This window comes from Mobula hypostoma, chromosome 26 (genome assembly GCF_963921235.1).
Source record: "Mobula hypostoma chromosome 26, sMobHyp1.1, whole genome shotgun sequence".
NCBI classification, from domain to species: Eukaryota; Metazoa; Chordata; class Chondrichthyes; order Myliobatiformes; family Myliobatidae; genus Mobula; species Mobula hypostoma.
This window is the reverse complement of record NC_086122.1, coordinates 31,675,594-31,703,362: the sequence shown is the minus strand read 5'-3', so window position 1 is coordinate 31,703,362 and position 27,769 is coordinate 31,675,594. Positions and strand designations below refer to the sequence as shown.

Below are 27,769 nucleotides of genomic sequence, written 5' to 3'. Positions count from 1 at the left end.
AGATGATTCCTTTCACAGACATTTACCCATACTAATATTTTAATCACGGATAACAAGTTCTTCAGGAAGAAATAACATGGTTCAAATTATTGAGGCCTGAACTGTCTGGTATTAGTTTAGTCTCTGTGTTCTTGCTGAGGAAAGGAAATCTCTCCATGACTAAACATTTTGATTTCATTGCGTGTTGGATCTGCTTGCCACAATGTCTGCTTCAGTTTACCAGAGGCACCTGCAGTTCCTACAACAGCAATTTCCAGATTAACGCAGCCATGTCACATTTTTGGCAAGACACCGGATTCCACACAATAAAGCAGATGGTTATAATTTCCCTTCCAATTAAAAGGGAAATCAAATAAGTTAGCTAGGAATCAGTGAAAAACACAATAACAACCATTTTACCCTACAAAACGTAAAACAAATAAACCAGTTGACTGGAAGGCAAACCTGCTTCCATTGTGCATTCTTCTCTATGGTATCTATACCACTTCAGGAATTTAGGACAATAAAATTAAATTTGATTTTTATTAAATTTGGGTAAGGACATGATAGAAACAGGAAATAGACGTGAACTTCTGATTCGTATCCTTTAAGGCAGGGGTCCATAGACCCTTCAGTTAATGGGGGGGTCCATGGCATAAAAAAAAGGTTAAGAAGAAAAGTGTTACAGAAAGTGCTGTAGTTTCATTGTCATAATGGAAATGAAAACCATTGATTCAACAATGAATGGTTAATCCCAAAAAACTGGTATTGGGCAGGTGAAAAATCTACTCCTGGGGACTTGCTTAAATATACACTCAGTGCCCCCTTTATTGGATACCTCCTGTACCCAATAAAGGGGCCAGTGAGTGTACGTTCATGATCTTCTGCTGCTGTAGCCCATCCACTTCAAGGTTTGATGTGTTATGTATTCAGAGATGCTCTTCTGCACGTCACAGTTGTAGTCATCATCATAGCTTGTCACAGCAGACAGTCAGCCACTCTAGTGTTGTTTGGTTGATGTCGAGCAGGTCAGTGTCAGCTGAATCAGGTGAGAGTGGGCAGTTGCGCAGAACGTGTTCAATGTTCTGCACCCTCTCGCCACACTCACAGGATCCGCTGGTCTTTAAACCCCACTTCACCAGATTATCTCCCGTCCTACAAACTCCCGCTCTCGCTCTGTTGAGAGTGCACCTCTTCCGTCTGTCAAACAGTGCCCCATCTGGTAACATTCCTGTGGGGTCTGGCACTGTATTGTTTGGTGGGGTTCTGGCTTCTGTTTGTTGCCAGAGGTCAATCCTGTATGTTTGGAGGGATGTTCCGTGCGGTAGTTCCTCCACTGTAGCAAAGCTTTTCCTCGATTTTAGGCAGTTGGAAACTGGCACATGATGATGTAGTGGGTGCCGTGGATCCGAGTTCTGTTTACTTTTTTCAATTCTTATTGTAGTGTGTCTTCGGGTCTCTGTTGTGGTGCATGGTTATTTGAGCTACTGTTGACTTGAACCCGTCTGGCCTTTCTTCTCTGACCTCTCTCATTAACAAGGCATTTGCTGCTCACTGGATTTTTTTTTTTTGTTTCTCGGACCATTCCCTGTAAACTCTAGACACTGTTGTGTGTGAAAATACCAGGATATCAACAGTTTCTAAGATACTCAAACCACCCTGTCTGGCACCAACAATCATTCCATGGTCAAAGTCACTGAGATCACACTTCTTCCCCATTCTGATGTTTGGTCTGGACAACAACTGAACCTCTTTATCACGTCTACATGCCTTTATGCGTGGAGTTGCTGCCACATGATTGGCTGATTAGATACCTGCATTAACAAGCAGGTGTACCTGCTGAAGTGTATATATAGACTTTGATCAACTCAAACCAGTTTTATTACATCATACACGATGGACACTCTGTAAACCAAGAAACCTCCTGGGAGGCACATAAAAAGAGAGAAAATGACAGTCGAGGCAGGATACAGGTAGAGTGGGCTTACCGATGTGAGCGGTTCACGGACTCTCATAGGTTTAGAGATGGTAAACCTCACTCACATGGTACCGAGGATTCTGTGGTATGTTTTTATCTACACAGACCAAGAGAATCTATAATGTGATAAATCCTCATGGCTTTTAGTTCTCAGTTTATAATGATGTTACAATGTTCCCAATATTTCCCAGAGGTTATGTGTTGGGGCTGAATCTTTTTACACTATATGTCAATGATTTGAATTAAGAAATTGATGGCTTTGTTGCAGACGATATGAAGATAGGTGGAGGGGCAGGTACTTTTGAGGAAGCAGAGAGGCTACAGAAGGATTTAGATAGTTTAGGAGAATGGGCAAAGAAATGGCAGATGGAATACAGTATTAGGAAGTGTATGGTCATAAACTTGATAGAAGAAATGAAAGGGTTGACTATTTTCTAAATGGAGAGAAAATACAAAAAACTGAGGCGCAAAGGGATTTGGGAGTCCTTGTGCAAGATTCCCTAAAGGTTAATTTGCAGTTTGAATCAGTGGTGAGGAAGGCAAATGTGATGTTACCATTCATTTCAAGAGGACTAGAATATGAAAGCAAGGATGTAATGTTGAGACTTTATAAAGCACTGGTGAAGCCTCACTTGGAGTATTGTGAGCAGGTCTGGGCCCCTTATCTTAGAAAGGACGTGCTGAAACTGGAGAGGGTTCAAAGGAAGTTCACGAAAATTATTCCAGGATTGAATGGCTTATCATATGAAGAGCGTTTGATGGCTCTGGGCCTGTATTCACTAGAATTCAGAAGAATGAGGGTGACCTCATTGAAACCTATTGATTGGTGAAAGACCTTGAAAGAGCGGACGTAGAGAGGATGTTTCGTATGGTGGGAGAGTCTAAGACCAGAGGAAACAACTTCAGAACAGAGGGGCATCCCTTTAGAACGGAGATGAGGAGGAATTTCTTTAGCCAGATAGTGGTGAACCTGTGGAATTCTTTGTCACAGTCAGCTGTGGAGGCCAAGCCTTTATGTATGTTTAAGGCAGAAGTTGATAGATTCTTGATTGGTCAGGGCATGAAGGGATATGGGGAGAAGGCAAGAGATTGGGGCTGAGAGGAAAATTGGATCCGCCATAATGAAATGGTGGAGTAGACTCATTGGGCAAATGGCCTAAATCTGCTCCTATATCTTATGGTCTTATGGCAATTTTAATTCGAATTTACAAGAACTACAATATTGGCTCACATCCACTTCCAAAACAAAATTGGTGACAAGAATTATCACAATAATTTACTTATATCTGCGATACAGAAAAGATGGAAATTTGATGAAACACTTTGTTGCACCTACTAAGCACTACCGATTAATCTTCAGACCTTGTGGTTCTACAGTCATGAAGATAAAAGATGCTGGTGTTAAAAAATTCCACGGTATATTGTGTTGAAAAATATGTCAGTGACAAAAGACTTCTGCTTTGGCTACAGCATGGAGAAAGTTTTCCAGAGATATTGAGGCCCTGGTTAAGAAAAAGAAGGAGGTGCATAGCAGATTTGGCAGGCAGGAACAAATGAGTTACATTTAGGAGTATAAGAAATGCAAAAAGACACTTAAGAAGGAAATTGGGGGTGAAAAGAAGGCATGAGGTTGCTCTAGCAGACAAGGTGAAGGAGAATCCCAAGGGCTCCTACAGATATGTTAAGAGCAAAGGGGTAGAAAGGGACAAAATTGGTCCTCTGGAAGACCGAGTGGTAATCTACATGTGGAGTTGAAAGAGATGGGGCATCTGTATTTACTTGGGAGATGTACACAGAGTCTATAGATGTCATGCCGTGCACTAGCAAGGTCATAGACCGTATACAGATTACAGAGGAGGAAGAGTTTGCTGTCTTGAGGCAAATGAATGTGGACAAATCCCCAGGATCTGGCAATATGTTCCCTTTGACCCTGTGGGAAGCTAATGCAGAAATTGCAGGGTCCCTGGCAGAGATATTTAAAACACCCTTATCCACAGGTGAGGTGCTGGGAGATTGGAGGATAGCTAATGTTGTTATGTTGTTTAAGAAAGGAGCTCTAAGAAAAAAAAAAAGAAACTATAGGCCAGTGAGCCTGACATCAGTAGTGGGGAAATTATTATAAGGTATGCTAAGGAAAAGGATATATAAGTAATTGGATAGAGAGGGACTGATTAGGGATAGTCAACATGGATTTGTGCATGGTTAGGTCATGTTTAACCAATCTTAATGATTTTATCAAAGAAGTTACCAGGAAAGTTGATGAAGGGTAAGGAAGTGGATGTTGTCTACATGGACTTGAACAAGGCATTTGGCAAGGTCCCACATGGGAGACTGGTCAGGAAGACTTAGTCCCTTGGCATTCAGGATGAGGCAGTAAATTGGATTATACATTGTCTTTGAGGGAGAAGCCAGAGAGTGGTAGTAGATGGTTGCCTCTCTGACTGGAGGCCTGTGACTAGTGGTGAGCCGCAGGGATCAGTGCTTGGTATGTTGTTGTTTGTCACCTATATCAACGATCCGGATGCAGTATGGTAAACTGGTTCAGCAATTTTTTGGACAACACCAAGATTGGGGGTGTAGTGGACAGTGAGAAAGCTTGCAATGCGATCTGGACCAGCTGGTGAAATGGGCTGAAAAACTGGCAGATCGTATTTAATGCAGACGAGTGTGAGGTGGTGCACTTTAGGAGGACCAACCAGGGTAGGTCTTACACAGTGAGCAATAGAGCACTGGGGAGTCTGGTAGAACAGAGCAATCTGGGAATATAGATCCCTAATTCCTTGAAAGAAGTGTCACAGGTAGATATGGTTGTAAAGAAAGCTTTTGGTATATTGGCCTTTGTAAATCAATGCATTGAGTACAGCAGATGGGATGTTATGTTGCAGTTGTACAAGACATTGGTGAGGTCTAATTTGGAGTATTGTGTGCAGTTTTGGTCACCTACCTACAGGAAAGATGTACTAAGGTGAAAGTGTACAGAGATTGCTGGGACATGAGGACCTGAGTTATATGGAAAGTTTGAATAGGTTCGGACTTTATTCCCTAGAACATAGAAGACAGAAGGGAGATTTGATAGAGACATGCAAAATTATGAGGGGTATAGACAGGGTAAATGCAAGCAGGCTTTTTCCATTAGGGTTGGGTGAGACTAGAACTAGAGATCATGGATTAAGGGTGAAAGGTGAAATGTTTAAGGGGAGCATAGGGGGAACTTCTTCACTTAGAGGGTGGTGCGAGTGTGGAACAAGCTGTCAGCACAAGTGGTGAATGCAGGGTCAATTTCAACATTTAAGAGAAATTTGGATGAGTACATGGTTGGGAGGGGTAAGGAGGGTTGTGGTCCACGTGCAGTTCAATGGGCCTATGCAGTTTACATGGCTGGGCGTGGACTAGATGGGCCAAAGGGCATGTTTATGTGCTGTAGTGTTCTAAAAGACTTGACTTTAGGAGTATTACATGAGATAGTACAGACGTTTTATGGTTTATCAGGAAAAATAATAATAAAGGCAGCTGATCTATTGCCTGGCTTGGGCTGTTCATCAAGCATGTGAGTCATTTACCGCTGCCCACATTGAAGGGATGGACATGTTCTTCTAACAATACACCCAAGGTGAAAAATTATATTCAGGATACACAGGCATTGAACACTGTTTAAAAAGTTTAAAGTAAGTTTTATTATTAAAGTACTTTTAAGTCACCATATACAACCTTGATATTCATTTTCTTGTGGGCATACTCAACAAATCTATAGACTAATAACTATAACAGTACCAATGAAAGACTTCCCATTCAACCAGAGTGCAGAAGATAACACACTGTACAAATGCAAATATAAATAATTAGCAACACACATCAAAGTTGCTGGTGAACGCAGCAGGCCAAGCAGCATCTATAGGAAGAGGCGCAGTCGACGTTTCAGGCCGAGACCCTTCGTCAGGACTAACTGAAGGAAGAGTGAGTAAGGGATTTGAAAGCTGGAGGGGGAGGGGGAGATGCAAAATGATAGGAGAAGACAGGAGGGGGAGGGATAGAGCCGAGAGCTGGCAATAAGTTTTGAGAACTTGAGATGAAAAGTCCCTGAACTTGAGTCCATAGATTTTGGGAACGTTTCAGTGATGGGGCAAGTGAAGTTCTCCCCTTTGGTTCACGAGCCTGATGGTTGAGAGCATGACCTGGGTGGTGGGGATCTGCAGAGAGAGAGTGAGTGAAACCTGTTTTTATAAGAGCAATGGGTTCTGAGGCTCAGCTCACTTACTGATCTGCTAGACCCTGTAGGCAAAAGTGTTGCCTTCACAGAAGTGGTACAGGATTGAAGGATTACTTCAGCCAACAATATTTGAGTTATAATCTGACTTAATGGAAAAACATTGGAGATATTGTTGTAACATTGAAAGAGTTCTCCAGCCTATAAGTTTGACACATTTTTTTTTTGCTTAGCCATTGCAGATTAGAGTTGTGTACTGTTTACATGACATGATCCAGGTTGAGTAGGTAGCCACAGAGAATCTTGTAATTTGTCTGGCTAGTTTGACTGGAGTCTATAACAAGCTGACAGCAAAATAAAGGACTAAGAGTTTTCTCTATTGCTAGGTACAAGGAATCGGTAAGATGCTGATGCGTTATTTCACAGTGGCTTCTATTGTCCTTTATCAAAGTATGTTTTTATGATTGCAAGACCATTCTGGACATTAGGAACTTGAAGTACTGCAGGTCTACCCCATCAGCGAGTTGCTCGTTGGTGGAGAGACTGAAGGAGCTGGACTTGGTGCGGATTGTGCTGCTGCCTGCATCAGAGGAGTCGGAGCGTGAAGGCAGTGTGCAGTTTAATAGCAAGTGATCATCTTAGTCACTTTTCTTGAGTTCGCAACACCCTATTGGCTGTTTTTAATGTGGAGTGGTGCCAGTCCTTTTCACCGATTTGTTGGCGGGCGGCTGGGGCAGACGGGCGGGGGAGCTGCGTGGCCTCGGTCATAGTAAGGACTAGGTCTCAAGTTGCAGTGTCAGCTGATTACAGCGGCCCAGGAGAGAGGCATTGGAGCCAGTGCACTCCACCAGAGACGGTGAGGACTGGCATCCATGCTAGTGTTGGTGCTGCCCCCCAGTGTTCTCTCAGCGGATGACAAGCGGTATTGTGTTCGACTGCAGACTGCTGCAGTGTTCATGGACTCAGGGTATTAGACTATATTTTTTGTGTAATTATATTTTACTTATATCTTGTATGTGCTTTGTGCTGTGTATGACTGTTGGTACTATGTTTTGCACCTTGGCCTGGAGTAACGCTGTTTCGTTTGGCTGTGTTCATGAGTATTCATGTATGATTGAATAACAACTAAACTTGAACTTAGTAGTCTATAGCCCATTTCAGAAAGTTGCATGACAATGTACCTGAGAGAATTGATGCAGTTTGAAAAGCAAAGGGTGGACACACCAAATATTGATATAGTTTTTTCAGTTTTCTGCTCTTCTTAGTAATTCTTTGATATTTAGAAACTTTTCATTTCATCATATTTGAAAGCATCTTTGCTTTACAGATTTTTTTTACGTGTTTCACAGTACTGTGTGTGTATGTATATATGTATATATATATTCCTTATTGTAATTTACAGTAAGTTTTTATGTATTGCACTGTACTGCTGCCACAAAACAACAAATTTCACAATGTATGTCAGTGTAACGTGAAAGCAGGTTCATGGGTCTGGTGAGTGAGACAGAAGACACTAATTATGAATAAGCATATTAAACATTTATTTATTTATTTGCACTTTTTGTCCCTCTTCCCTCCTGGAGAAGGCTCAGGAGCTTGAAGACTCATACGGTCAGATTTGGGAACAGCTTCTTTCCATCTGTGATAAGACTGCTGAACAGATCCTGACCCAGATCTGGGCCGTACCCTCCAAATATCTGGGCCTGCCTCTTGGTTTTTTTGCACTACCTTACTTTCCATTTTTCTATTTACGATTTATAATTTAAATTTTTTAATATTTGCTATCGATTTGTAATCCAGGGAGCGGGAAGCGCAGAATCAAATATCGCTGTGATGATTGTACATTCTAGTGTCAATTGTTTGGCGACAATAAAGTATAAAGTATTTACAAACAGTAAAAGATTCGACCGAACATCTGAGTTCCCCAAGTTACACAAACCTCAAAACTAAGTATTCAACAAGTCAATACTTAGCTAAGAGTGCGCACCTGGTCACTTCCATGATGGTAACGAGTCCGAGCCTCCTGCATGCACTATTCTTATACCTCTGAGGTGCTTGAAACTGGACACTGGTGCTGTGACACACAATACAACCAATGGGAAAAAGCTGCCGCAACTTTTAAACCAGCCAATCAATGACCAACATGGCGGAAGTGGCTTTCGACCCGCAAGGAAGCGAACCCCCAGGTGACAGTCGGGGATACTAAAGCAGATTCTGATTCTTAAATGTATGAAACACAACATCCAATTTTGCACTTGGCAATTTCTTATAATTAGCAATGTGCCAGTACATCTGTCTTAGTAACACACATAAAAGTTGCTGGTGAATGTAGCAGGCCAGGCAGCAACTCTAGGAAGAGATACAGTCAACGTTTTGGGCCGAGACCCTTCGTCAGGACTAACTGAAAGAAGAGCTGTCTTAGTATCAGCTTAAGTATAACTGTTGGTGAGAACACCTAGAGAAATCATCCTTACCATGGTATTCGAATTATGCATGAAGGATCTTATATTATCTATGAAAGGACATGGGTCTTAGTTTAAGCTTTAATCCTAAAGAAAATGTGTCAGGAAATGCAGCATCCACTGATGCTACACTGAAAGCACAAATAATTCATCCCAAGCTGGGCAGAGAGCTGGAACTGGTCACGATTGCAGAAGCCAAATGTCAATATCAAAGGCATAACTGATAGTTTCTGCCTAAAGCAAGGTTCTAAACCTGAATTAATTTTTTTTGGAGGTGGCACAGCTATTGAGAAAATTGAGATGTGTTTTTTTCCCTTTTTGGAAACCAGATCAGACCACACAGTACCAGATCAGTGTTTAATTTATAATAGGTTAAATTATATTTCTTGACATGGACCAGAGCTGCCATTTTACCGAACCATGAAAATGTTGATTGGACTAGGTTTTTCCACATGAATAATATGTCTAGCATACAAGACCAAGGGTTGTCCGAGACATCACAAAATACCTTGGATAAATATCTATGCTGATATTTAGTGTTCAAACCAAAGTTAGCATCATTACAATTTCACAGTGGTTGGCCTGTTTTCTGTGCACAAGGCAGCACTTAGTCTGGCATTCCCAGACGGGTCCTTAGCTCTCTGCTTCCTACTGAAATCACATCTTTCATCACAGGAGACAACCCAGACAAAAACCATCTCAAAATCAAAGCATGAAGACCGGGAGAGACATCTTCTATAGAACAATATATATGAGAAATAGCTTCTTCTTGAAAGTGTTTACTTTTCCCTTTATAGGGATTGAGATGAAATGTGATTTAGAACAGAATTAAAGGTCGCCAGGGCAACCATGGGCAGATAATAAAATGCCTTATGGTTACATTGAAGTTGACACATGGGGAAGAAATCTGTGGAATGCAAGTGGTCACTGTTAAATAACATGGTCTTCAATGCTGGATTACTACCCAGGGAGACATTTCATAGAGTTCTTCATTCTTGGATATTTTCCCTGTCAACAATTGAATTCACTTCACTCATGGGATTACATTGGGCCAACCCTGACAGCAATGTGTGTTCTGTTGAAAGGAATGGGAAAAATGGATTTCTTCCATTAAATAGAAGTTCCTAAGCTATCAATAAAGTTGTGATGTTTGATGAAGATTGGAGATAAGATATGCTCTGCTCATTGCGAAATTATGTTCATGTGTTTTTGAAGTAAGCAGCTCCTTGATCTTTTTCCTGCCTTTCAAGACAGCAGCAGACATAAAAATTGAAAGTCTGTTTAATGAATACCCTAGAGGTTCCCGTTTCTAATCTATCTGGTAATATTGCTTTAGTGTGTATCCTGACAGATTATATTTGGAATGTTCCCCTCCCATTGGAATAAAATGCAAAGTGGGTCAAATCGATAGGCAAGTTAATTAAATCCACAAGATTCATAAACACAAGAGATTCTGCAGATGCTGGAAGTCCAAAGTAACACACACAAACTGCTGGAGTAACTCAGAAGGTCAGGCACCAGCTATGGAGGGAAATGAATGTTTTGGCCTGAGGACTCCCAACGGCATTTTAGAGACACAGAAGATTCTGCAGATGCTGGAAAACTTGAGCAACATACACACAAAATACTGGAGGAACTCAGAAGGTCAGGCAGCATCTATGGAGGGGAATGAACAGTCAACGTTTCAGGCTGAGACCTTCCAAAATTCCTCAAAATTCAAGCCTGCCTGTGTTTATCCATCTTCAACATGATAAATAAAGTTTAGAGAGAAACAACAAATGTCTGACTATGATGCAGATCTTCCATTAATTCCTTTGTAGGTAATTCTTTTAGAAGTTTCATGCAATGTCCTTATGGTTAAAATTAACATCTTTGTGGACAAGGTGTGGGAAATGGTGTAAAAATTAGTTGGGTTATCGCTGAGATTCTTTGACTCCGGTTGTGAACAGAACACAAAGCAGAAGAATCGCAGTTCAAAGCAAAAAGCGAACAATTCTCACAAACTATTATCACACTTGGGTAGTTATCGAGACATACACCCACAGTACATACATCTAGACATATCTAGATACGGAATTTGCCATTCAGAAATCAATTCTCATGTTATCTTTTTACCTCAAATGAAGGTAGTTCACAAACGGAGAGTGAAACACAGTATTTCTGGATCACTATTAAACATAAAATTATCCCTAATCCATTTCACAGAGAAATCAATACAGAACAATGAAAAGATTAAAAGGACTAAACAAAAATTTGATCATATAACTGAGTTTAAGAATGTTCTTAAATGATGAAATCTTCATCGGCATCTGGAATATTATTCTGCTTTAGATCATTTGGCAAACCTTAGTATGTTTCTTTTCATATAAAGGCTCATTGATTCATTATGTGCCATGTCGTATGACGTGGGCAATCATGGCATTGACCATGATTGTTCTTCAGAAGTGGTTTTCTACAGAAGTGGTTTGTCATTGCCTTCTTCTGGGCAGTGTCTTTACAAGATGGTTGACCCCAGCCATTATCAATACTCTTCAGAGATTGTCTGCCTGGCGTCAGTGGTCGCATAACCAGGACTTGTGATGTGCACCAGCTGCTCGTACGACCATCCACCACCTGCTCCCATGGCTTCAAATAACCCTGATTTGGGGGATAAGCAGGTGCCACACCTGCCCAAGGGTGACCTATGGGATAGATGAGGGAAGGAGAGCCTTACACCACTTTCGGTAGAGATGTATCTACACCGCCAAAAAATACATGTAAATAGAAACATGAGATATTGGACTTACTTTTAAAAGTGAGTGATGGGGGAATTTTGTATTCATTAATGTTGGAAATATTCTGTTAAGGAATGGAATAACCTTGCACTTCAGCTGTTTCATTCTCTCAGCACCTAGATCTCCTAAACGAGGGAACCCACTTCAAGCTCCAAAATGATATCAATATTGAACCAACACATAAATAATGCATTCCATTTGGACCATAACTGAGAGGCGTGCCAGTTGGCAGTACGGTTTCTTCACTCATGGGACAACATTTTGGTAATATGTGGAGTAAGGATATGAGTTCTCAGCAATCATGTTTCATTTCAAATAGCTTTCAAGTTTTTCCAGCACAAAACCCAAGTTTCCAGTTCATTGAATGTTTAAGTGATGAGATTCTGTGATTTTTCAGGTTACTTAAATAGGCCTCAGTACCATGGAATCTCAGCATCTACTGAACAATTACCAGCTTCCCTAAATTACTTTCAATTTCCTGCATTATTTAAAACTATAATTTCAATTAGTACTGGGGCTAGATCGCGATGCTGGGATACATCCTAGGATGTGCTGGTACACAGCGTCAGTGATGTAACCTGGGGTCTTCGGATGTATCAACGTAAGACATGCTCGTCCAGGCAACCCAGCCAGTGTTGATCAGGCCCCAGCTTGTGTCCCAGTAGCATTGGTCCACGGCTCACACCTCTTGATTTATAGCCACCTGGAGACTCGCTCAGCAGCCTCTGTGACAGCCCTGATGGCTCTTTTCTTTGCAGCCCCTATAATGCTGAGGGGAGAGTAGGTTCTGTGGAGCAAGCAGCCAACAAAACCTCTACACCCCACCTCTATAGACTCACATCATGCTCGCCAGCCCTGTCCCTGGCACTGCTCTACCGGCTCCTGGTACTTGGCTTTCTTACACTCAAATGCCTCCTCAATCTGGTCTTCCCAAGGAACTGTCAGCACTACCATGAGCAGCTGCTTCGAGATTTCTGACAGAATGACCACGTCAGGCATCAGGGATGATGGTGCGATGAAGTCAGGAAACTTTAATTGTTTGCCAAGATCGACTTTCAGTTGCCGTGGTGAGCAAGCCTGCTGGTGATCTGGGCCGAGGACGTGGTCAGTCTCCAGCTTTGGGATTTCTGGATTGGTGGAGGCAGATTTCATGAAAAGCTAAATAAATAAAAACGCAGAAAAAAAGGCACTTGAACGTCCATAAACCTGTGCATCATTTATGAGTTTAAGCTGTGCACTGCTAAGTTAGCTGATGTGTTATGTATTCAGGACACAATTAACGTGGAATTATTCTGAACCAAATTTCACTACAGTATTTTAAATGAAAATGTGAGCAGCCTTCAAATCTGAGAACCATTCCCTCTCTGACATAGCTTTCCAGATTTTTAGGAAGGTCAGACATATTGGCAACAAACCTCATTTATGATTCTTCCTTTGTACAAAGCCAAAGCCTCAAACATGTCTCAGATGGCTAAAGATGGCTTATACATAACAAATGTACATAGCAACCTCTAATGTTTTCCAATTGTTAATCATCCACACTTTTGACTCAATTTTCTATTAGTTTGTAATACAGAGTTTGTCATACATAAATCTTTAAACATTTTACAGCAAGAATAAAACAAAGTAATAAATTTTACTTCCCCTTCTTTCCTGCACTACGGGCACTCTAAGAGACTACTGGTGCACTCTCTGAGAATTAAGATCACATTATGGTCGCGTAGTGGTTAGCACGATGCTATTACCGCTCTGGGGCGTTGGAGTTTGAAGTTCAGAGTTCAAACCCTGTAAGGCGTCTCTGTACGTCTTCCCCGTGGAATGCATAGATTTTCTCCGCGTGCTCTGGTTTCCTCCCACAGTCCAAAGACATACCAGGTAGTTGTACATTGTCCTGTGATTAGGTTAGGGTTAAATCCAGTTGTGAGGTACGGCTGAAGGGTTGGTAGGGCCTATTCCACACTGTAACTCTAAGTAAAATAAAATAAGTAATTCTCTCAATCATAACTATGCTTCCTGCTTTCACTTGCCGTGTTCTCATGGAGTTGGAGTTTTCTGGGACCTACCCTGAATAGTTCCAAGTGATAATAATTCCAAGCAGTACAGAACCTATGTAACCAAATATTTTATCCTGTATATAGAATTAAAAACTTTTTAACCAATTTCTATCAAAAAATATATTATATCTTATTCCTCTATGTAGAATTAAAGGCCATGTCATCAATTTGTATCAGAAAATATATTACAGTAGGCACAAAATCAGATTCGGGAAGTAATTCTCACATTGAATTGAGTGGAGTAAACTACTATCTAGTGGTTTCAAAAGAAGTTCTGTAAATTTATTCATGTAGCTTCAAGATAGATGTATTTTACAGATGTCTTTCGCTATAATCAGTACTAGTCATTGTCCAGCACCATACCATCAATTCCTTAAATAATTTTGCTGCAAAAGTTGATCACCAGAAACTACGAACTCATTGGAATCATAGTTGATGCAGCAGAAAGTTTTCCTGTGAATTCCAATTATAACCAACATGTCGAGCCACAGGAGAGAGAGATGGGTGGCTTCCAAAGTGCCAGTGGAACAACTTCTGGCATTTAGGAGGTCATCCATTCATTTACCAATGTTCACCCACATTCTAAGACAAAGCCTCTGCACCAGTGCAGGCAATAAGCCTAAATACCTAGACGACATTCTTCATCATCATTAAGTGCTGTGTTGTATGCCATAGGCGATTATGATCTCATGGCCATGATTGTTCTTGGCAAATTGTTCTACAGAAGTGTTTTGCCATTGCCTTCTTCTGGGCAGTGTCTTTACAAGACCCCATCCGTGATCAATACTCTTCAGAGATTGTCTGCTGGTGTCAATGGTTGCATAACCAGGACTTGTGATATGCACCAGCTGCTCATACGACCATCCACCACCTGCTCCCATGGCTTCACATGACCCTGATCGGGGGTGGGGGGGGGGCTAAGCAGGTGCTGTACCCTGTGCAAGGGTGATCTAGAGTCTAGTGGAGGGGAGGAGCGCCTTACACCTCCTTTGGTAAAGATGTATCTCCGCCCCGCCACCCATCAACAATATTACACACTTTATATTCGAGTTCATCTGCGAACTTGGGACATAACGGACATTGTTACATTGCACCGTCCTCCCAGGATAAATGAATGAGCTGCAGGACAGAAGGAGAATGTGGTGGTCCACGTATCTGAGACCTAAACTGAATGCCTTCCATCGAAAGTTATGAACATTGCAATGTGCAGCTAACATGTCTGTGCTGTCCACATCAAGAGATGCTTCCTGCTCTTCATGCAAGTAGCACATCAAAGTTGTATAGACTGCACACTTAGTAATACTTAACCTACTTGTTGGCTAAGTTTCCTAGCCAAAAAGTAGCAGCTCTGTTCGTGTTGATAGATAATGCACCAGTATGATCTTACAACAGTAAGAAAAGGATTTGCCTTCCCCTTCCTTGCACCCCTAGCCTTGCATTCCTGAAGACAATCCAAAAATCCACTTTATTAATGTCTCTGATATTTAGAAACATTACAAACATTTCAAAAAGAAATAATTTTAGACATTATTAAAAATAATTAATAGTTCTAACTACTAGAAATTAGTTCATTGTACATTTCTCATCAAAATATGCACTGTATATCTTGAGACTGGTCTCCTTACAGGCAAGCATGAAACAAAAAACCCAAAAGAACCCGTAAAAGATAACCCCGACAAACACTCAATGTGCAGAGCGTGGAAAAAAAACCCAAAATGTGCATTTAATAAAAGTAAGCAAATAGCATTTAGAACAGAAGTGAGTTACATTAAAACTGAGTGATATTAAAACATTAATATAAAGTAAAATTATAAAAACAAACGGGTTACCTACATGTACATTTTTTAATAAAGGTTGGTGACAATTCACTGGGCTTGCACTGGGGCTAACATAAATCTAGTTCTGACTTTGGCTTTTAACTCACCCAGATTCTCATTCCCAGCCACCACCTGCTGATTTCATAGAATTGTTGAATCGCTCAACTGCTTTCAGTTTGGGAGGACTGTCACTTGCCAAGCAAATGCATAAGAGCACAGAAGCAGAAATATGAGGGTAGTTCGTGTTGACTTTCTGTTGGACCAACTGGTAGTCATTACTCAAAGCAGTGGCAGGTTTAGGATGGCCAAATATACTAGTGTATAGGTTTATTATATAAAAGTTACATATGATGCACACTCCAATGTTAGATCTAAATAGTATTTATTGTGTTTACTATTTCCATTGGATGGCTTTTAGATGTTAAATGTTATTCAGAGTTTACTATAGTTGAGGACTGCAAAACAAGTTTCAGTCGCCTTAGAATGTTGGGAGATTCAGTCTTGTTAAATTCGCCATCATTGTGGCTAAGAGTGCACAGTAGCATGGAGGTTAGCACAATGCTTTACGGTACTGGCAACCCGGATTCAATTCTCGCTGCTGCCTGTAAGGAGTTTATACGTTCTTCTCCCCGTGACCGCGTAGCTTTCCTCCAGGTGCTCCAGTTTCCTCTCACAGTCCAAAGATGTACCAGTTGCTAGGTTAATTGGCCATTGTAAATTGTCTCTTGATTAGGCTAGGGTTAAATCGGGGGATTGCTGGGCAGCGTGGCTTTTCCACACTGTTTGTTGGTCTATAAGTAAGTAAGTAAAGCAACAAACAAACAAATAAACATCTTAACTTGTCTCCATACACAAAATAGATGCTTTAGATCTGGGGTTCCCAACCTTTTTTATGCCATGGACCTCTACCATTAACTGAGGGGTCAGGTTGGGAACCTCTGCTTTAGATAAAGGCTCATTTTCTGAACGGGACCTGTCTGACTTTCAACTGGAGCATAATAATATTAATACTCACCCACAGCATTGAAAGCAGTACAAAGTAATTTGGTAAATCGTCCTAATCACCAGCCATCAGTTCTGCAGGAAGTCTCTGGCAAACTGCAATACAGCAGTCAGCTTGTCTTGGACTTCAGAAATCCAGAAGTCCGAGACAAGCTGAAGATAAAATGCCCCATGTGTCTAACCTGATGTTTACTTCAGGCCCCATCACTGGGTTCAGCAGCAGAGCAACTATGTTCTAAGCTGAGCGGCTGGATGCTTGCCAGATCTTTGTCAGTGCTAGTGCAATCCCAGTCTTTGAATGAAGTTACCACTCTTTATTTAAAATGTACCTATAGGTAACTTGTTCGCTTTTTTTAAAAAAAATTTTTGTTTATTACCATCATCATCATGACTTTTAACCCTTAAGATCAATCTAACCCTTCCCTCCCACACAGCCCTCCATTTTTCTATCATCCATGTGCCTATCCAAGACTCTCTCAAATTTCTATAATGTACCTGCCTCCAGCACCACACCTGGCAGCGTGTTCCAAATACCCACATCTCTACAAAGCATGATGATTTGGAAAACCTACCAAATGTGATTATGACACAAGTGCAGCCCAGACAACTATCATCAAATGGGAGGAATCCACATTAGTGCCATCAGATAATGTCCATCAACACTCAAGTTAAGTTCCGCCAAAGTTCTTTGGTCAGCGCCAAATATTCAGCTATTAACGAACGCTTTCTTAAGGCTGAGTAAAGCTATTCATGACTGGCTTATCAGTGTTCAGTTTTACAAATTATCCTACACTATTGTGGAACCTCTTTGGGGGCTTTGCTGTTGCTTGGTGGGTGGTGGGCACCGATGTTTTCTGAAATGGGTGGGAGTGGTTGATGCCTTGTTGCTGCTTGTGCGTGGGAGGGCAAAGGGGGGCTCTGGGGCTGTAATGTTTTTCTGTCGCTCATTCTTTGGGGTTCTCTTCTGTTTTTGTGGATGTCTGTGAAGAGTAAGAATTTCAGGTTGTATACTGTATACATTCTCTGATATTAAAATGGAACCATTTGAAATGAAAGATAAGATCTATGACGTAAATTGTCAGGCAACCATTATTCAGACAAGAACAGCCCCAGCTGATCACTAACACTGCTGTGTCCCCACCACCCAACACCCCAATGCACCTTAACCTCCTCAACAGTTCACACTTTTGTTATGTGCTGTCATATGATGTAGGCGTTCGTAGTCTTCCCATGACCATGATTGCTCTTGGCAAATTTTTTGCAGAAGTGGTTTGCCGTTGCCTTCTTCTGGGCAGTGTCTTCACAAGGCAGGTGACCCCCAGCCATTATCAATACTCTTCAGAGATTGTCTGCCTGGAGTCAGTGGTCACATAACCAGGACTTGTGATATTCACCGGCTGCTCGTGCGACCATCCACCACCTGCTCCCATGGCTTCATGTGACACTGATTTGGGGGGGAAGGGGGGCTAAACCAGTGCTACACTTTGCCCAAGGGTGGCCTGTAGGCTAGCGGAGGGAAGGAGTGCCTTACACCTCCTTTAGTAGAGATGTATCTACACACCACCCACCTGACTTTATTGTAATGTTTCAGTTAATTAATTTCTAGTACTTAAAAGTACCAAGTACACTTATTTTTAATAACTTCTAAAACCATTTAGATCTTTTTGAAATGTTTGTAATGTTTCTGGATATTAGAGACATTTAAAATAATGATACAAGACCTTTAGCAGTGGTGAACTGTGAAATGATCATCAGATCTTTCCTGGTGTTATGCTTCAAGGGAGGGGGTGGAGATACACCCTTCTCTATCTAACTCACAAAAGCATGGTAACTGGGCTGCAATACATGCAATAGTGGCTACTTACCAAATCACACTGTTGTTTGTTCAGGACCTGTTACATTTTAACCATCGTTACGCATTTACCCACATGGAACTGACTTATAAAAGAGCATATCAGAATTTACAGGAACTGGAAGAGTCCGATCCATTAATCTGCATTTATAAAGTCTTCTTTAGGTCTTATCTAAGGGCTTTGGGATTAGTTTATACCTGGTTAAATAACGGGCCAATTCAACACAGCCATTCAAAAGCACTTGAAGTACTGGCAGTTCAAAATTATCAAGTCGGGATGGCTGAGTGACTGATTGGTGTTGGCAGACGTTCACAGAATACAAGTGCACCTGAACAAGCAGACTAGATGTCTTTGGAGCACTTGCAGAGTTAAGCTTCAAATTTCGAAACTATTTATTCAACAATGTCAAAACTGAAATTAAGTGTTTTAAGAATAAAATCAATTACTAATCATAAAGTTTTTCAGCTGAATTATCAACATTTTAATTGTTCTGATTTGTAACACCTTAACTTAAAACTATGATCACATTCGATATAAAATTCTGGTGCAGTGGTATCTACTTAACCATTCTATTTCACATGTACTTTGTTGATTTGGACGGCACGATAGTGTAGTAGTAAGCACAACACTTCACACTACCAGCGATCTGGGTTCATTTCCCTTCGCTGCCTACAAGGAGTTTGTACGTTCTCCCCGTGATCGCATACTCCAGTTTCTTTCTACGTTCCAAAGGCATACTGGTTGGTAGGTTGATCGGTGATTGTAAATTGTCCCATGATTAGGCCAGGGTTAAATCGGGTGATTACTGGGCTGGACAGTTTGAAGGGCCGGAAGTGCCTATTTCACGCTGTATCTCGAAATAAATAAATAAAAATAAAATATTGAGGATGGGAAAGGCACTTTATCAATGTAGGGTTTTTCACTCAAATTTGAACATAATTTAATGCAATAAAATTTTACTCTCGCGATTTGACAGAAATTTCCCTTTATTTCTTCAGTGGCTGAAGAGCTTTGTGCAATTGAGCTCTGCCCCATTGTGGCAGTTACTGGAATTGCAATCAATGGATTGCGATCTCACTGCAAGCTAGCTTCAGAAAGTTATAGGGATTACTTTTCATATTTAATTTCAATTGATATTGCACTTAAACTTCTTTTACTGATGTTCAACTTTTCAAGCATTGCTTTCCGGTTTTTAGGTCAAATTCTTCGGCCCCTGTACAAAGTTCTTTGATAGCAACAAATTATCTTTGAGCTGTATTGGGTAATGCCCTGGTTCATATTTTTTTACTGTTATGCTGTATGTATTTCATTTTGTGCTGTGCTGCTCTGTGCAAGCTGCTTGTTTTCAGCTTATGTTTGGGTTACTGTTGAAGATAAGAGCGAGGAGAAATGTGTGCCATCCAATTAGGATGGTCTGGTTAAGGGGAGGTTTCTCTGGTGAGGGACTCCAAGGCTGGGCTTGGAGCTTTTGTTCGAGAGGAGATGAAAAGAGAGGATGCTGGGGAGAACTGGTCGTAGCACACGATCCGGTGGGAGACCTGTTTGCTCGAGCTGGGTTGCGAGCGACATTCGGAAGGTGGTGTGAGCTTTCACATTGACCGACGGCCCAGCGCATGAGTGACAGAGAAGTTCAAGATGAGATCCAACTTGTACTCATTTGACTGTTTAATTAAAATTAGCCATCTGCCTGCTTTTGACCAGTCTCCCTCTCCCTCTCACCAGCTGCTGTTGGAGGAACGTGTAGGAGTCTTGGGACCTACATTGCCAGGATTGATCCACATTGCGGCGAGTCTGTGGACTTACTCTGGGGGCCTCTGAGGTTCATATTGCATGTGTTACTGGATTCTAATTACTCTTTTTTTTCGCAAACACGAGGAAATCTGCAGACGCTGGAATTTCAAGCAACACACATAAAAGTTGCTGGTGAACGCAGCAGGCCAGGCAGCATCTCTAGCAAGAGGTACAGTCGACGTTTCGGGCCGAGACCCTTTGTCAGGACTAACTGAAAGAACAGCTAGTAAGAGATTTGGAAGTGGGAGGGGGAGGGGGATCCCAAATGATGGGAGAAGACAGGAGGGGGAGGGATGGAGCCAAGAGCTGGACAGTTGATTGGCAAAAGGGATATGAGAGGATCATGGGACAGGAGGCCCAGGAAGAAAGAAAAAGGGGGGGGGGACCAGAGGATGGGTAAGGGGTATAGTGAGGGGGACAGAGGGAGAAAAAGAATGTGTGAATATAAATAAATAACGGATGGGGTACGAGGGGGAGGTGGGATATTAGCGGAAGTTTGAGAAGTTTGAGAAGCCAATGTCTTTTTCTCCCTCTGTCCCCCTCACTATACTCCTTGCCCGTCCTCTCACATCCCTTTTGCCAGTCAACTGTCCAGCTCTTGGTTCCATCCCTCCCCCTCCTGTCTTCTTAAATGTCAACCTGGCCTGCTGCGTTCACCAGCAACTTTTATGTGTGTTACTCTTTTTTTTTGCTATTTTTGAGTGGTTTGATCAGGATAGTTGAATGTTTGATATTCTACGTGTTGTCCGCTTGCTTCTTGGTGTTTGCAATTTGTTCTTTTTTTTTCAAGCGTTGAGTGTTTGGTATGCTCTTGAACTGGTTTCCATGGTGTTTCTTTGTTTTATGGCTGTCTGCGGGAGGACAAATCTCAGACTTGTATTTTGTATACATACCTTGAGAGCAATAGTACTTTGAATCTTTGATTTTTGAATCGTTAGATTTTGTTAGTACATCTTATGATTCCTTTAAAAATTTTAAGGTCAAAGGCAAGTTCATTGAGTTTGTTCGCACGTAAAATGATATCTATACTATTCAGGCAGGAAACTTGTGAAACTTTTTGCAATAGCAAGTTAGTATATCAATGGGATTAATGAAAGTCCCATGTTGCCTTCATATCTGTTCTATATATTTATAAACGCCTTGTGCTATAAGCAAAATCAGGAATTAAGCATTAACAAAAGCAGCATTTTGCAGTGGGCAATGAAACTATAAATGAATTTTGAAGTTCTGTTAAAATGAATATAAACAATAACTTTACAAAATAACGTCATCAGCATATTTCATGGCATTAGTGTCTAAACAAAGTCATGTTTAATTGTTTATTCAATGTGGAAAAACATGCTTGAGGGAGTGGTCGTTAAAGTATATGGGATCCTAGGATTCACTGGGGCACAGTAGAGAAACACAGTAAAAGTATGTTGAACTTGATTGTTATAAGATCAGAATGGAAAATATAGGGTGGTCCTCTTCATAAGGAAGACAGATAAGAGGAGATTTGATAGAGGTCCACAAGATTTAAAAATTGATCTCGTTAGTTCAATACCACAGGAAGACTTTAAAATTTTGGGCAAAGGATCCAAGAGGGAAAGTTTTTTTTTAAATTCTAGAGAGTACTTAGAACAGGAAATGTATTGTCTGTAAGGCCTGTGGAAGCACAATCTGTCAGTCCATTCGAAAGAGAATTGGACAGGAATGAGATTAATTTGAGTTCAAGAGGAAAGGTGGTAGGTGGGGGGAGGGGCGGTTATATTGGGGGTTATAAGATGTTAGTATAGACTTGATGGGATGATTGGTCATCTTCTATGCCAAAATAAATCTGTGGATTCATAATTTGACATGGTTTTATATTTATTTTATTGCAACAGAAATTCCAGTGATTCTTCCTTCGGATCTCAAGGGTGATAGAGGTGCTCCTGGAAAACCTGGACTGAGAGGACCTCCTGGGCCGCCGGGAATGCCAGGCAAACCAGGATATGGCAAACCGGGTCGACCAGGCCCAACTGGCCCTCCAGGGGCCCCAGGATTTTCGAGCTTTGGAAAACCAGGAATGCCAGGAATACCTGGTAAGCCAGGAATAAAAGGACTTCCTGGACCTAAGGGCGACGTAGGACCCAGAGGAGATCTAGGTCCACGAGGTCCAGCTGGGATTCCAGGGTTACCTGGGCCTGTGGGGCTTTCTGTAACTGGGAAGCAAGGGCCCCCGGGGATTCCTGGAGCTCCAGGGCCTAGAGCAGAACCTGGTGAGAAAGGAGAACCTGGACTTCCTGGGGAACGTGGCCCCAAAGGTGAGGTTGGATATGGAAAACCGGGTATTCCAGGTTCAAGAGGTAAGGAAGGGATTCCAGGAAAATCTGGACCCCCAGGTCTACCTGGTATTGGAAAACCAGGAATTAATGGCCTACCAGGTGTACCTGGTGAAAAAGGTGAATTAGGACAAAGGGGAGAAATTGGCCCAGCAGGTCCTCCTGGTCCTCAGGGTCCTGCAGGGAAGCCAGGATTGGATGGCATAGGAAAACCAGGTCGAGATGGACTAATAGGTAAGCCAGGAGCTGCAGGTCATAAAGGTGAGCCTGGCCCACCAGGTGTGAGGGGTTTTCCTGGAGTTCCAGGGTATGCAAAACCAGGAATGAACGGAATAAAAGGCCAGCGAGGGCCTCCTGGTGCACCAGGTGCTCCAGGACCCAGGGGTGAACCAGGTGTACACGGTTTCCGTGGTGAACCAGGTCCTAAGGGTGAAAAAGGTTATCCAGGGCCAATGGGATCCAAGGGTTTAATGGGAAAGCATGGTCTACCAGGACCTGAAGGAAAAATTGGGCTTACTGGGCCTCCAGGGCCAAAAGGAAGACAAGGAGATCAGGGATATAGTGGTGTACCTGGAGAACCTGGTATACCTGGGGAAAGGGGTTTACAAGGACTTCCTGGAGCACCAGGTAAAATTGGTCCAAAAGGAGACGGTGGACATACAGGGGCTCCTGGGATACCAGGATTAGCAGGTCCTGTAGGACCCAAAGGTGAACCAGGGCAAGGTGGACAACCAGGACACAGAGGTTCTTCAGGAATTCCAGGTATGCAGGGGCCTACAGGACCTAGAGGACCAATGGGTTTACCCGGTCCCAGAGGAGAATCAGGGCCTCCAGGCTTACCGGGAGAAGGAAAATTAGGATTACCAGGAACTGCAGGACCAATGGGCCCAACGGGACACCCTGGCATTCCAGGTAGGATGGGAGCTCAAGGCCCGCCTGGACCTCCAGGTCCACCGGGCCCACCCGGGATCATCGTTAATGGGGATACAACAGGTATTGCTAGCCTGCAAGTAAATGGTGGTGTGGATGGTGCCTCAATACCAGGAAACGGAAAGCCAAAGTATGAAAGAGGAGAAATTTCTGCACGCGTAGCTCCAGCTTTCACTGCAATCCTTACAAAGTCATTTCCACCATCAGGGGTTCCCATTAAGTTTGATAGGATTTTGTATAATGGACAATATGGTTATAATCCAGCAACTGGGCTATTCACGTGTCAAGTTCCTGGTGTCTACTACTTTGCTTATCACGTGCATGTAAAGGGAACCAATATCTGGGTGGCACTGTACAAGAATAATGTGCCTGCAACGTACACGTATGATGAATATAAGAAAGGATACCTTGATCAAGCATCAGGAAGTGCGGTTCTGGAACTGAGACAGCATGATCAGGTGTGGGTCCAGATGCCTTCAGACCAAGCTAATGGTTTATATTCCACAGATTACATCCATTCCTCATTCTCAGGATTCCTACTTTGCCCGACATAACGATGATCAACTTGAATTAGCGGATTTATATATTGTGTAGTAATTAACTGTATCAAGAGGGACACTGGAAAAAAAAAACACACACACACAAGTGCTATATGTTGCTACCATTTTCCAGTATAAAAGAAAAGCCTCTGGATGATAACCGGCATAGTATAACAACCACAAACATCAGACGTTTTCCCTAATGACTGCACATTTTCAGCTTATGCTATAAGGGATTAAATGTGGAACTTTTTTTTTAATGATCAGTTAGAGGCAAAGGTTTTGTCAATGAAAGTTGATATGATGTACGTGACACTTGTATTCCCTGTGCTACTTTTGAGTAATGTTCTGCGTAAGGATGCGTTTCTTGTTCTTTTTTCACATTTATACCATTGACAGAAACAATCTATCAATATTACACAGTTGTATACTAATTATTATAATCGTATCTTTTAAGTGCAATACATGATTAGTGGTGTTCATTGTGAATTCTGACAACTGTGTACACTGTATACTTACTGAGAATTAAAACTTTTGAGGAATGGTATAATCGCCACTGCAACTTGCTTGAATTTTAAATTTCAATTTAATTTGTAGTAATGTTATGCTGACTAGAAGAAGGCTGAAGGACAAATGATGTAGGTGCAAGTAAATGTCTCTTTTGTACTGGTTAGGTGTTATGTATCTTGAATTATCTTAGTACCTTGAGATGTTCACAAACGTTAATTTAGTTGGATTAAAGGGTAGGATACATTGAACTGTACAGAGACTATTTTGTGCTCAAGTCCCAGGAATGGGATTTGAATCAAAATTTTCTGACTCAGAGAGTGCTGTTCATTGGCTAATGCCCAAATCAGAATGTGGTGTACCCCAACATTTCACCCAACTGATGAGACAAAACAGGAATTCATCCATTATCTGTCATTCCCCCTAATGAGATACTAAATTATCCCAGCTGATGTGATCTCAGAATAGTCACATGCAATGAATGACCTCCTTCTAGATCATAAATTGTTATGATTTTAACATAGTGAAGACATCTCTGGGCCAGATGTAGTGTAGTTACTCGGTAATTTAATTCAGTTTGCTGGCAGCTAGAGTGCTGCACGTACATATGCCACTATTTTTCAAAACTAGCAAAGACTGTGAAATGTTTAGTCTTTTAAAGCACATCACACAACAGCCTTGATGAGAACCCATAGTTAAATCATTCCAGAGCCCAGAGGGAATAGCACTTGGAGCAAAGGACCACTGGATTGCGTTTATAGTGGATCCTTCAATGGTTTATACATTGCTGAGATTCACTATGTCAAATTATTCCCATTGTGGATAATGCTTCATAAAAGCAATACATTACATATGCTGTTTCAGATTATGTTGCAGTGTCTGTGCTTCTGAGCTAAGGCATGTACACAACAGTAGGTGCTATATTTTCAAAAAGGGCATATGTGCAGATTGACTATTATAAACCTCTAGGCAGTGTTTCTTTTCTGATCATAAGAGGCCAAATTATTTTTGTTGCTCGAGATACTTATTGGTAAATTCTCTGCAAGTAAAACTTAGTTAATAAAAAAAATTGCAATATAATTTACTTGCACTGGTTCATTTGTAAATGCCTTGTCTCTGATATTTCTCCCCCCTGCCTCTTCTTTATCTGGCCTACTAATACTTCTATTGACACAGCAAACCAATGTTGCAAGCTGTAATTCAAACCTTTAATGTACACATCCAATTCGATTTGAAAAGTTAATACAGATATGTTTAATATTCTAATGAGGTAAATGGAAGGTATGCATTCTACTGATACAATCAACTAATAAAGAAATTCAGAATGGACAGCAAAAATGTTGTGGCTGATGAAAGTGATGAAATATGTTTAACAAGTAATTTGACTACTTATGAGTCAATAATGATCATTAAAACTGTTTTATGATCTCCCAGTTCTTTCCATGCATTCTGACTGAATTATAATAGTTACCCTGCTCATAAAATAGTTAAAAGTAAACCAATTCAAACTACTTTTTAACTTTTTAGTTGAAAAATTGTATTTACAGAATCAAACTGATATGCAAAGCAATTTGGCTCATGATGAAATGACACCAGTAAGAATTCTGTTTACAGGATCCTGCAATTTTTGTGCAATTACGCATATTTATTAGCATATTACCCTTTTATGTAACAGAATTAAAATCAACTGAACTGAAAAATGCACAGCAGAGAGTGGGTTTGAAGGAATGAGTTGATAATTGTCTCAGTTTATTAGGATAGAAATTTCAGAGCAAAAGTCATAAAAAATGTTCAAAACATGGAGATTATAATATGAATTGATAATTTCTCTCAGATTTCAATTATAAGCACTGGGCTGTAACATAATTTATTTTGTAACAAAATTAACATCACCAAATGAAGCTATCTTTTACCAGAAAATGTAATAACGATAGCTGTTGCAATAAACCACAATGTGAAACTATGTAATATCATAATGTGCAAAGGATATTATATGAAATGTCCATTGTTCGAAACAAAGGCTTAAATCAATTGCTTGGAGAGATTAACAGGCATGGATTTGTTAACATTACCATATGAATTTTCTGATGTAGCATCAGTGGACCGCAAACTGATACTTTCATTCTCTGTACTAACGTCAACAGAATTGTCATCTAAAATTCACTTATACATTACACATTATTAATCTATTGTTATATCCAATGTCAGCCAGCATAACAATTCCAGCATGAAGGGATTGCATTTCAATATTTCACACTATGCAACTTTAGATTACAGTATAAGTATTTTTAATAAGCTGTTGTTTTCACATCAACTGCTTTTTGATAAATCACATTTTGAGTCTGGGTGATTATGTTAATGAATTATTACTCATGAAGAAAGAGACTAATTCTCCCTCTTTTTGTTAAGAGGAGATCTTCACCTTCTGTAGTCATCTTTTTCTGATGTAGAAGGATAAGTTTTCTTTTGTAAATACTTAACCTGCACTGTAATAGCAACTGGTAAAATGCACTCTTATCGGAATTGAAAGCCAGACTCTTCTTTGAAAACTAAACTACTTGATTGTATTGATAGAACATCAATAAAGGGTTTCCTGGTATAAAGAAAAATGACTTTTTGTCTATTTTGTGTAATTCTAATAAAGCATTTCCTGTTTTTGTTCCTGCCTGAAACATCCTGATAAAAAGGCATCTTTCAGTGTCAAAGTTTATCCAATTTATCTTGTCTAAATTGGCAGCATGATAACTCACTTTGCATTATTAGATATAAAAAGAAAACAAATGGATGATTTTAATATTATTAAAATTTAACCTTTACATTACTATACAGGCTCATGTTGGAAATTCAAAACCAACAACTATTAGTACTGTTCCAACAACCAGCTACAGATAAAATGCTTGGATATTCTACTATATACAGTAAATAAAATATCAGTATAATTAACTGATAGCAGATCACTATTAAAAACACAAGCACATTTATATCACACAGCAGTTTAGGCCATTAATAAACTCACACATTTCTAATTGATTCAATGCAAGATTGAGAAGAAGGGACTGAAAAATCCACTCAAATTTTAGGAATAATATATGATATACTGACTGACAGAGTCTAAAATTATAAAAGCACAACTGTAATAGCTTAAACAAATTAAAATAATTCAATTTAGAGCAGGGGTTCCCAAACATTGGATCTACAGACTCCTCGGTTAACGGTAGGGGTCCATGGCATAAAAAAGCTTAAGAACCCCTGGTTTAAAGTGATATGAAGTTTTCAGACTGTTTAAAAAGAGAGAAGTAACAGTGAGACTACCAGTTGCCATTGTTACTGCGGGAAAAATATGACTGCAGCTTGCAAAGAATGCACACAAACAACTGTACAAGAAAATCATGTTTCTGTCATGAATTCCCTTCTTTGCCACAGAGGATGTTATTTTATTATCTCTAACAATCTGCTGATATTAATGAAGTGACAGGAACTCTGAAAGGATGCACTTATTGATGAGTTGTGTAACTCTTTGGTTGAGTTGACCATGGATATTGAGTCCTAGCTGTCTAGCTATGCAAGCCTGGGCAG

The 27,769-nt window shown here is 40.8% G+C and overlaps 1 protein-coding gene across 8 annotated transcripts in view; it reads left to right on the top strand.

The window, feature by feature from the left end:
• col8a2 (collagen, type VIII, alpha 2) overlaps window positions 1-26,785 on the top strand; it is a 224,404-nt gene extending 197,619 nt beyond the window's left edge. For 6 of the 8 annotated variants that reach the window (XM_063033645.1, XM_063033649.1, XM_063033648.1 and 3 more), the window contains one exon: window positions 21,780-26,785. In XM_063033645.1, coding sequence (XP_062889715.1) covers window positions 21,780-23,701 — 1,922 coding nt within the window. In that variant the 3' untranslated portion in view covers window positions 23,702-26,785. The other 2 variants (XM_063033651.1, XM_063033652.1) reach the window with 2 other exon arrangements.
• The last annotated feature ends 984 nt before the right edge of the window (window positions 26,786-27,769 follow it).